Source organism: Poecilia latipinna, unplaced genomic scaffold (genome assembly GCF_001443285.1).
Source record: "Poecilia latipinna isolate Pla-1442-1.1 unplaced genomic scaffold, P_latipinna-1.0 Scaffold1133, whole genome shotgun sequence".
NCBI lineage: Eukaryota > Metazoa > Chordata > Actinopteri > Cyprinodontiformes > Poeciliidae > Poecilia > Poecilia latipinna.
The window spans coordinates 161,349-173,550 of record NW_015113749.1 but is presented as its reverse complement, the minus strand read 5'-3'; the positions used below and the strand labels follow the sequence as shown (position 1 = coordinate 173,550).

General features: G+C 36.1%; 1 protein-coding gene across 2 annotated transcripts in view; it reads left to right on the top strand.

Annotated features, from left to right (window-relative positions):
• The first annotated feature begins 1,477 nt into the window (after positions 1 to 1,477).
• dgkb (diacylglycerol kinase, beta) overlaps positions 1,478 to 12,202 on the top strand; it is a 78,678-nt gene continuing 67,953 nt past the window's right edge. Inside the window, exons 1-5 of one of the 2 annotated variants that reach the window (XM_015052786.1) lie at positions 1,478 to 1,816; positions 4,428 to 4,599; positions 8,705 to 8,781; positions 9,090 to 9,110; positions 9,854 to 10,001. In XM_015052786.1, the coding sequence (XP_014908272.1) occupies positions 4,530 to 4,599; positions 8,705 to 8,781; positions 9,090 to 9,110; positions 9,854 to 10,001 (316 nt within the window). In that variant the 5' untranslated portion in view covers positions 1,478 to 1,816; positions 4,428 to 4,529. The remainder of the gene's footprint in view (positions 1,817 to 4,427; positions 4,600 to 8,704; positions 8,782 to 9,089; positions 9,111 to 9,853; positions 10,002 to 12,202) is intronic. The other variant, XM_015052787.1, reaches the window with a different exon arrangement.

Below are 12,202 nucleotides of genomic sequence, written 5' to 3'. Positions count from 1 at the left end.
TGGATTAAAAACATGCAAATATAAGGTAACAAGATAAATATGGCTGAAAAACATCCACACACTGTTTAATGTTGTGTCACAATTTATTTTAGTGAGAAATTATGAGACACCAACTCAAACTAGCATACAGCTGTGAAGTGAAAAACAAACATGTTTTTGATTATTTTACAAAAGCAACAACACTAAACATGCAGAGATTCAAAAGGAATGGCCTAGTCAAAGTCCAAGCATACCTTTTAACTGAGAATCTTTGTCAAGACTTGAAAACTGGTGTTCTCTTATTCCTTATTCCTCATGACAGGACAGTGCCCTTCTGAAATCTTTAATTTTCCAACAGTGTTTTGTTTGGTCCAGAACAGCACATGGCTACTGGTTTAATATAGAAATCAATAATACACAGACATTCTATCTTAATGCTGCTCCAGTAAAACCAAACAACAAAAATCACTCTACTAAGTTAAAATGTCTCACTGTCTCATCTGATCAAACTATTTTTCTTAAAAAGGTGAGAATAAATATTGTCACATTTTAAGGTACACTGTAAAACATTTGAAGGTGGCTTAACTTGGAAATGAAAGTTCACCTGATGTCTTGAAAATGCAACTTAAGTCAACAAGAAAATTGTTTTGGTTTTAACTTAGTTAATTTAAGAACAAGAGACAAGGTATCTAAACTTTATTATTTAAGTTAATAAATCTTGAATGTGAGTTTTAACTTAATGCTGCAATGTAAACCTAATCATTATTTCACAATATGTAAGAAAAAACTACCCTCACCTAGTTAAAGAGCCACATTTCTTACATTTCACTCACAATAAATAGCTACTTATTTTACTTTAGAATAATTAAAATTCTTGCTTCAAATTGCATGAACAAAATTTCTGATCTGATAATGAATTTTATTAAAGATCATAATGAATTCTGCTCAAAAACATTTAGTGTGAACAGGACATAAAAATAAACATTTGCATTAATAAAACACAGAGTCAGATCAATGCACTTCCATCTCAGGATACAAAAAAAACGTCGCTAAGCATTCTGGGAAATAGTTCCCACTCCTGTCGTTTTCTTCTTTCAGTTCTATAAGTGCTAATTTTCTAAAACTGGCTGAATTTATTTTGACTTAAAGAGCAGAAAATGGTAGACACAACTGAATGCAGCTCAAATGTTTTACAGTGCATTTATTTGTAAACATTACTGTTTTTTATTTGCTACTTTCTGTTTATTTTTCACATAAAATCCCAGTAAAGTGCTTTGAAGTAAATGTTTATAGCATAAAAACATTAATTATTTCTCTTCCTGAAATCCCACAGGTTGTTACTCTCAGCTGGCCGACGTGAAAACAGGTTGGAGGTGGGATGAAGAGAGAAAAGAGGTGTGAGAAAACGATGGAGGATGAGCGGTGGATGAGAGGACCTGAGGGTTTTTAGGAGGAGGGGGTTAAAGACGAGCGGCAGCGTGAGGAAGGGGAGGGAAGGAGGGATGTGACGTGAGCGAGCGGGAGTATGGAAAACCGAACACTGGATAATCCCTCTCTCTCTCTCTCTCTCTCTCTCTCTCTCTCTCATCCTCCGCTTTTCCTTCACTCAGTGTGTCACTACTCCACATCCTTGATCTTCTTCTGACCAGAGGGGAAAAAAACAATCAGTCCACCATTCATACGCGCTGACAGTGACATGCAGCACAGAGGGCGGCTGCTGCTGCATACACAGAGAAACATTACAACCTCAGAGAGGATCCAGTCAGGAGTAAAGCCAGAAATCTGACTCAGGAGCTTCATTTCCAGACATCTGTTTTCCTCCTCAGCCCTGCAGCAGGTGAGCAGCATCTAAATGTGTCACCGTATTGATTCTCATTCAACACCTACTGAGTCTCCTGCTAGATGATAGTGATGCTGTGTTTTTTTTTTACTGCACCACTGGAGCAGCAGCACTGCTGTGACATTTTCAGTGCTGGTTGCACTGCAGAAAGAGGGAGCGGATGATTGCAGTGCACAGCAGGAATACACTCAGAGAAGCAGTTTATGTAACATCTCTCACTTGCGTCTTCTTCTATGGCTCAGTTTTTGCAGATTGAAGTTTTTGGTTCCCACACATCCAGCTCTGATGCATTCTGTAACTCTCTGTCATCATCTCTGTAATTTGGATGACGTTCGGTTAATTGTTCAGGGAATTTCTGCACACACACGTCAGAGAACAAACAAACACACCCACAGATGGGTCAAAAACAAATCAAAATCTTTTAACGACCCGATAAAATAATAATAATAAAAAAAACACACCAAGGTACGGTGTTTGTATTCGCAGCGACACAAACAGATTTTAGTCGTTTGAAATTAACCTTCACATGACTGAACATCCACTTGTTGATCCAGGATTTCAGTTACGAGTAAATGGGTCAAAGCTTCAGGACCAATATACAATATACATACAATAAATGTTCAATGAAAACACCAAACAGAGAGAAAGCAGGTTCTATCAGCAAAAGGAGCTAAACTGTGATGGCTGACTCATGATGGTAAGTTCTTTAAGTTTGTCCAGATGTAGAAAAATAATCCTGAAATTTATTAATTTTAAGGTTTTAGTTCAGAATCTCAGCCTCTTCTTTGTAAAAATGCATCATCCTGTATCGCATTACAGGACACCTCAAAATTATCCAAATCTGTCACTGAAAATTTGACTTTTCTTTAGTGAATCGCTGGATGTTGGATCTTTCTTTGTTTTAAAAATAACAGCTAAAAGTTTTCTTTTTGTTTGTTTTGTTGCTGAACCGAATCAAGCAACTAGTCGGGCTGATTGTGAAAAGCACAAAAGCAGCTTTCAAAGATTTTTTTTTTTCTCAACAATGAGTTTTTTTACATGCTGCAAAAATGCAGCATGTAAAAATCTGAACCAAACAGGTGTTTTCACGTTTTAGTTTTTAACTTGTATTCTTTTTAAAAAAAAATACAAACCAAACACCCAGAAATATAAACACATTAAACACTGATGCATTTCAAATATGATGCAAAACCGAAACATTGGCTAAGAGCAGAAATTGTTGTCATTAATCTTTTCCCTTCACATCAAGTAAAGCAATTAATCATGTAATGTGAACAGAGGAAAAAAATGATGGAGTCCAAGAGTCGTTAGCATTTCTAACACAAATGCATGCATCCATCCATTTCCAGGAAAAATGTTCACAGTCCAAATGTTTTCATACTCCTTAGACTTTTATGCATTTTACCACTATACAAGCATAAGATTCAAATTATTTTGTTGGTGTTTTATTTAATAGATCACCACAACGTAATGCTTGAGAGACAAATATTTATAGAGAGAAACATCAGACAAAAGTGGTTTGTTTCTACATTTAATACATAGCAAAAACACTTAACTTTTCCAGGATATTCAAATTTTTTAGATGAACCTGGAGATAAATATGTTTTCATAAACCTCTTTAGGAATCAATAGGCTTATAAACACCCTGAGCTGACACCACCCTCATGGAGGGGCTCATATTCCCTATATTATCTATGATGGTCCTATAATATGACCTATAACATCTATATTTTATTTCAAACCACCTACTAAATATTAATACACTTAAGGCTGCACAATAAATTAATAACAATATATATCATGATAGACATGTGATCAAAATCAATAGCAAATACATCTGATAAAATATTTAAAATTCAATATATATAAAAATTAGCGAACTCCAATCCAGAACCACACAGCATTCTGGGAAATGTAGGCAAAGGAAGCTGGGTTAGTGGAATCAACACATTCACTCACTCTTTGGTTACCTAGCAACAACTTGCTGTGTTAGAAGCAGTTTCAAGTTCCCTCCTCCCCAGCTACGGTTACCTAGCAACAGCCTGTCGAGTAACTGGCGCAGCAGCAGTTTAATGTTTTTGCCAGTGTCTCATAACTTCTTAAAAATGTATTGTCTCAGTTATTTACAGCAACCCTCCAAAATAATTTTTTTTAATAATAATTATGGACAATTATTGACTGATATGTAATGCTTATATTGTGATAAATACACTGGAAATTTAACAGTTTGGGCCTGGTGGAACTTCCAGGAAACACTTGCAGGGTCGGATGTTACATCAGGTTATCTAATTTATTGTCACACTAATGCTGTCTCATTCATTTTAATTAATTTGGCAAAGAAATTTGAGCCATAATAAAAAGTTGTATCTTTTTTGTTTTCTCCTGGCAGAAAAGGTTGATGAATATTAGTAAAATCTGGCAGAAATGGATGCTGCAAAAGGAAATGAATTGCAGGAAAAATGTAGAAAGTATGCTCCTTTAAAATGAGTGAGCCTCCAACTGTTGCTGCCTTCAAACAGAGACAATGAGATTCTCTGTGGGCTGAACAAAGCCAAAGAGATGCTGCATCTGACCTGCTCTGCCATTTTCTGTGACCTTTTCTTCAAAGGAAGCAAAGCAGAAGGGTAAGAAGGTGACTGCAGCCGGTGATGGAGCTGGTCGTCTGACGCGTGACGTCCTGGGAAGGTTTGAAGAACAAGGACCGAGCACAATGAGCGGTCAGGACAAATGGGTCACACTGACCCCGGCAGAGTTTGCCCTGCTGCAGGAATACACTCAATGTGAGTAAATTATGTTCTCATCTTAATTTGTCTGTGTCCAGGACAGTCTTACAGATATAATTCTGACATGTAACTATTGCACGTGACGTCACGGTCTCCAGAACCATAGACGTGATTACGTCCAGAACTCCGACCGATGTCAAACCTATGGGCTCAAGTAAAGCCTGTCAAAAAACGGACATCTTGTAGCCCAACGCTGTTATTGATTTGACTTTTAAACATAGGATGCTGCGCGGTCGGCTGCACAAACCGCAGCTGAAAACCTAACTTGTCATTTTATTTGATAACTTTTAATGAGGAACGATATGGCGGCAATAGGTTAATCATAATGACTGGTAGCCCTCAGTGTAACCGCGGATTTGCAGCTAACACTTTTTACCAGGTAAGAAAATTAACGTTTATAAGTAAGTTTGATTATAAAGATATCAAATATCGCATTAAGGTACGTAACCATTAGTAACCATGGAAACAAGGCCGAACCGTCATGTAGCCTGGCTAGCAGGTGTGGAAAAAACTGATTAGCATCTCGTGTTTTGTACGGGTTTTAATGCTGCTCCGGTGTAAAGAGAAACGCTATTTATGACTAACATTTAATGAGTCGGGATGCCTCTGAACAAACATTTCTCTTTTTTATTTGTCACTTTCTGCTCTGTATATCAATATATCACAGTGCCACCTACTGGCAGCACCAAATAATTACATTGTTTTTTCAATATGCATCACATCTCCCTTTCTAAAAATTTTTTCTTCGTTTTTTTTTTTTTATAAAGTTCAATTTAGTTTCTATCAGTTAAATAGTTAAATAGCAATAACAACGTTTATAAAATACCGATAAGTGGAAATACAACATTGTGTTATTGGTTCTGCATTTCCATTTTAGCATTTGGATAAAACACACCACTGCTCTCCTGGTGTGGTCTGCTGATTTGCTTTAGTTATGAAATCATGTTGAAACACCAAGGTTGTACTTTGTATTTTTTTCATAACTGTCTGACATATCAGGTTCTTGATCACGAAACATGATCAGTAGTTAAGATTAGAGAAGATTAAGAATAGCTTCTTCTTGAAAGCAACCTCCCTAGCTGACTTATAACGTCATAAATGAACAAAAATGGAACTGCTTAAAGTTGAAAAAGAAATCTCGGTAGGGAAGCAAGGTGTTTGATGGGTGCTTAACTCAATCAGTGTTTTATTAGTGGAAAGTTGGCAGGATTTCTGCTTCGCTAATCCTCCATAGTAAAACAAAACATTTACAGAGGTCGCTGCACCACAAGCATAAACAAAGCTTCTCAGATTGCATCAAAGCACGGACGTAACTATAACAAAAGTGTTATCTGTAAGCTGACAGTAACATCACTCTGGTAACACCAAAACATAGTGTTTGGTAAAGATTTTGACATGGCTTGCTCCAAAAGGACAGGTAAATTTGCAGATTAATTTGCTGCGCATAATGTTGTTTTCCTTCTCTGGATGTTTATATTATGCTTTGGAGTGTTGGCATAGTTTATTACAGACCATAAAAGATTTCGACAAACGGTCACTGCACACACACTGGGGTTCTGGATTGGCCATCCAGTTTGGTGCTTCAGTCCAAGATCTGCTCTGTATCCTTTATTACGTGAGCGTGCAGTGATTTATTTTAGCTGACAGCCTTAACATTCAGGGTAATATCTGTTAAAATATTTAAATTGTAGCGCTGACTGAAACGTTTCTGTAGAAAGACAAAACAATGTTCTTCGAACAGAAAGAAGGTTGGGTAAATGTCCAGCACTGGACTACAAATCTTTTGTTGCTGCCTCAGGGTTGCATTTCAAATGATTACAATGCACTTTCAATGGTACATAATACAACTCACAGATGTTTGACCCATTATCTTTAGTTACTATTCAGAGCACACACAATGAATCTGAATAACGAATGTTTGTCACCATAAATGCCTTGTAGCTATTTGTGTTGAAAAGAACAACTTTGCTCTCGAATTGAATACAAATCTGGACCAGTAAACAGACGAGGGAACTCAACTCAGACTATGTACTATAAAATCATTTCCAGTTTCAAGTTGTTTTTATTCATGTTTGTAAAAATTGGTCTAGCACTTGGTTTTACTAACTCTAAATAAAAAGTGCAGTATGTAACTTTTATAAAACATTTTTTTTCTTTTTTTACATATTTGTTAAATTGCAACCATGTTATGAAGCAGATAATCTGTGAAAAGATCAATTTCCCTGAACTCTTGACCAGAAACAAGCAATCAGAGCCAGGAGGAGCGTCTTAGGGCTGTCAATCAAACTGATGTATTCGCTGCTCAACGTGCTAATGGCAGACAAAAGATACAGAATATCTGTTTATCTGCCATCATTTGTGACCTTGCTAACTAGCTCTAGCATCCATAACAGGCTACGTCAAAAACATAAAATCTTACTAATTAATTTTGGTCTAGTTTCTAGTGCAAATGTCTTAGCAAACTTAATTTAAGTTTATCTTAGCCAACTTAAAATAAGACAAAACCAAATTAACATTAACTTTTTAGCAAGATATATAGGCTTGTTTGAAGTAAATAATTGGCAGATTATTTAACTTATAACAAGACATTTTTCCCATTTTATAGGTTAATTTATCTGCCAATGGAACAAGTTCTTTTTCATCAATATTAAGGAATTATTTAGTTAAAACAAGCCTCAATATCTTGCTGAAAAGATACTTTTAAGTTAGTTTGTTGTATTTCAAGTGTACTGAGATATTTGCATTAGAAACTAGACCAAAATTACGTGGTAAGATTTTGCGTTTTTGCAGTGTATTAGTTGCTAGCAGAGAGCAATGAGGGCAGGGGGAAGAGATGATGAGCAGCACCACTCAGAGGGTGATTGACAGCTCTAAGACCCTCCTCCTGGCTCTGATTGGTTGTTTCTAATTAGCACTGTGAGAAGAGGAGTTCGATTTTTTCCTCTTTTTTCCCCCCAGATAATCTGCCTCATAACATGTTGACATGACAATTTAAACAAATATTGTGATAAAAGTTACATTCTGCAGCTTAAGCGCAAATATATTGTATGTAATTGTAATGAAGAAGTACAAGTTAAAATAGCAACTATAGTTAGAGGAGAACTAATCTGTGTGGATGTGCATGTGGAGCAAAGATGCACAGCTGACAGATTTCAGATAATCATGTTTCCAGAAGCTCCTGGCTGCGCTGCATGCACTCTGCAGCTCCTGGTTATAAAACCTCCTGTTTGGTAACAATAGGCATTTCATCCTCCATCTCCTCTCCTCTGCATCTCCCTTTCCCCTCATTAAAGCGAGCTGTGCACACTTTCATAACATTTTAATAGCTGTGTGCCTCACCAGGTCTGACAACAATTAGAGGTACCCTTTCAGCAGTATAATTGCTTATGTGAACATTCACAATATGCTATTCAATAGAGACGGATTTAGGTTGCTTTTATAGTTGAAGAAAATAGCTTGTGTTTATGAACCTAAATCCTGACCATGACTTAATTGTAAATTACTATTTAGTTGTGCCTGGAGAATGTGGCAGACCAGTAATTAGTGGATTTATTATCACTCTGCTCTTAGATGTTTTTTTCGTCGATGGTGCATTAATAAAGATGGTCAGTAATAATGACACACAGTCCACCGTGAGGCATTCATTTCTTTTCACTGTTGGTGAAATGGATTTGGATTAAAGAAAAGATTCAGAACAATTAGTGCAGCAGACAAAAAAGAGGCAGCAGAGTTAGAAATTTTATCAGCTATTGTAATTATAACAACATGAATCTATAAGAGGCATTTCTTCTATTGTAGCATCAGATTAATAAAAACTTATGTTACAACATGGAGCCCTGTTAATCCATATATATGACCTCTTTTTATGCCACTATGTAGCTTATAACTTCTCTTTATTCCTCACAAGTTCTCAGTAGAGACCAAAACATCTGCAGCAATGGCTGCCTGAAATGCAGATTTTCTGGAGTAATTCAAATAATCTGCTAAAAGTCCTCAACACAAAGCTGTTTAAAAGCCCTTAATGCGGAGTGTGAAAACAGATGTAAGTTTGGCTATAAATGAAGCTGAAAATGGTGACATGTTGTAAACATTTCTCCCTCAGACTCCACCAAGAAGCTGAAGGATGTGTTGCAGGAGTTCCATGGAGACGGAGTGTTGGCTAAATACAACCCAGAGGAGGTGTGTGTTGACTTCACACTGCATTACATAACCTATCCTTTATAGTGTAGTTTCTTCTCCACGTGCTGAAAAAAAAATCCTAACATGGGTAAGTTATTTAAGTGAGTGATTTTAAACAAACACTGAAGCGACAGCAATTAAACCGAAGATGGTATGAAGTCAAAACTCTGATGTGTCTCAGGTTTGACTCCAGTTAAAACAATGAAAGTGTCTTTCTGTATGTTTATGTGAATGGTTGCTGTATACAAATGTATTATACAAATATAATTTAAACCTGACTTATCTCTTCCTCATGCTTCCGGTTAAAGAAGCAGGAAATCCTCAGTCAGGTAACAATTTTATATTTTATTCAATTTATATGTAGAGTTGAAACCAGATTTTTGCACAAACGCGGTTTTTCTCACTGTCTGAAGTTAAATCAAACCAAATTTTCTTATTTTAGCTTAGTTGGAATTATTAATTATAATTGTACATTTATGAATTGATATGCTATGTTTTTAATATTATGTTAAGTGTGTGTAATTGTTTATGTAATAAATGCTTTTGTACGACTCGGGACACCAGGAAGAGTAGCCATTGTTACAGAAATGGCTTGGCGATCCAAATAAACAAACAAATATCAAATATTCAGATCTGAATCATTTAAGGAATGTGAACAATCAGCACCAAGTCACAGACCAATGCCCACTGGCTCTACAATGGGGAATACTAAGGAGGTTCATCACTCTGTGGAACCAGAAGCAATCAGCTTCTATGCACTATAAATCTGGAACAAACTTCCAGAAAACTACAAAATAGCAGAAACAATGAGTTCCTTTAAATCTAGACTAAAAACCCAGCTGTTTAGAGTTTCTTTTGAATTATAATAAATGAAACATTAATCAACGTTTTGATTGGAATGAGCACTTGGAAAAATATAATGCTTCAGTTGTTAAGTTTTGTATTTTTATGACAAAAAGCACCTTGAACTTCCTTGTTACTGAAATGTGCTGAACAGATAAACTTGACTGATTGATTGAGACTCGATTGTGGGAGGCTCCTGACCATTCACCTGTTTCTGTCTCGGCTTTAGGAGATTGACTTCGAAGGTTTCAAGGTCTTCATGCAGACGTTCCTGGAGAGTGAACTCCCTGAGGAGTTCTGTCAACATCTCTTCATGTCGTTTAGCAACAAGGGACCCAAACCCAGTCCCTCATCTGCTGACAAGCCCAGAGTCTCTGGTGAGTGTGGAAAGAAACCTCCGTCTCTCTCCCAAGGCAAACAGTCAGTTGTAAACCCAGCAGATGTTGGTGTTACGTAGATACTCGTATATTTGTAATCAGATGTTATAATTCTGCTGCAGCAACCAGCCAGGTGGCATGAAATGTAAATCGTAGAGTCTGCCAATTCCCTTGGCAGGGGCTCTGTTTGTTTTTAGCATTTACGCTAAATCATTGTTGTGTAATAATGCCAAAGACACCAAAATGGAACCATAACTCATTACAGCAGGTACCGGTTGTTTTGTAGTGTCATAACCATCTCACACTGGTTGTAGTGGCTGAATCAGCTGCAAATTTTTATGATGAGTAAAACAGAAGTGACATCTCAATTGTAATTGTAGCAATAATTAGGGTACTAAAGACTAGATGTTAAAGACTAGGGACGACTACTGGATCTAATGTCAGTAATTAATAAAAACAATGCAAAGAATGACTGCTTTCAGTACCATATATCTAGAAAAACAAAGTGAACACCACAAAAACAAAACATACATAGAAGAACCCATAAAATAAACACAAATAATGCAGTTAGCTTTCAAGATAAATGTGCACACTGTATTCAGTCACAGATTTCCCCACTAAAAGGCACCGGTCAGCACAAAGTCCAACTGACACACATTGAATAAGGAATCCATGATTTTATTTGTCCAACTATTTGAGGGGAAACTGTCCAAGCGCAATTTGTCCTCAAATTGCGCTTGGACAGTTTGAGGACAGATTGTTCCTTCTCATTATTTGGAGAAGGAACGAATAATGATTTGTGTGTCAGCATGGTGCGATGGAGGGACCGTCACAGACTGGCATAAAACTAAGAGAGAATTTTATAAAACGGTCAATTATCATACCAATAATCAAACAGGGTGGTGGCAGGTTGATCTGGGTGAAAACAAGATGGCAATATTCTTCTTTACAAAGAGCCATATTTGTTTGGATAGCTTTAACCCTTAATGTATGAAATATTTGTTTGAAATCTGCTCTTTGCATTAACTCAAGCTATATGTGTCCGAACATTGGTTTGATGATCTAAAAACATTTAATTGTGGGGGGGGAAAAAGCAAAAACCCAAGAAATCTTAGGAGGAAGCAAATCATGTTGGGTTTTTTGTTACTGGTACTCATTGTCTTCTACACATTCTTTTCATACTCTGACTTTTTAGTATTTCCAAAGCCAGAGATTTTTATTGCCATTTTCTTCATTAGTTTATTACATACATTGCTTTAAGTTTAATTTATTATGCATTTCATTTATTAACATATTGACTGTTATATTTTTGGGTAACATCTTTGCTACGGTGCTCAAGTGTTACCAAGCAGTTGTGCTCTTGAGATATTTAGCAACATTGTTAAATCCAGTAGCTGCCTTGCCTATTCAAAAGCAACAGTAAAATGTTTTTCTTTGATTAGTGGGAAGGGAACATTGATCAGCATATTTGATGTACATTAGATTGATAATTGCCATACTGTGATGTTTATTGCTTGTTTCACTTTGAACTGCCTTGTTGCTGAAGTGTTCTAATAAATGAACTTTGACTTTAAAAAAAATTAACAAAAAATTATTTGTTTGCACTTTTGAGGATTTTTTTTGCCTTTAACAGGACATATTATGCAAAATGTACATTTTGAACATTTTGGCACTTTCATTTGAATTTCTACAAAATTATCAACAACTGCTATTCCTCCTCTTTAACTGTCCAACTTCTCTCACCTTGGACTCTGTGAAATGCAAACATCTGTTATGACCTAAAATCCCTTCAGCTTTTGCATTAAAAAACTTTCTCTAGTATTGATAATGATCCCAATTCTTTGTCAAATCCTTATTGGAAAAAAAAAAGTTCTGCCTCTAACGATTTAGGTTTATTTGTTCTTTTGTGGTAATTTTTTCCATGAATGAGAAATGTTTTTGTAAAACTACATAATGTAGCTTGTACTTTCTCAAAATATAGGGAGCACTTTGCAGATAATAATCTCAAAAACTTTCTCAGAACTATTCTTGAACCTTCAACGAACGTAGAAGGTTCTTTGCTGATACTTTCCAGAAATTGACTTTGCTGAAACATTCCTGGAACTTAATATGTAGTTTTCTAAAACTTTTTTTCTAAAACTAACATGAAAATTTTAGTTGGTGGAATCAACTGACTCACTCACTCTTTGGTTACCTAGCAA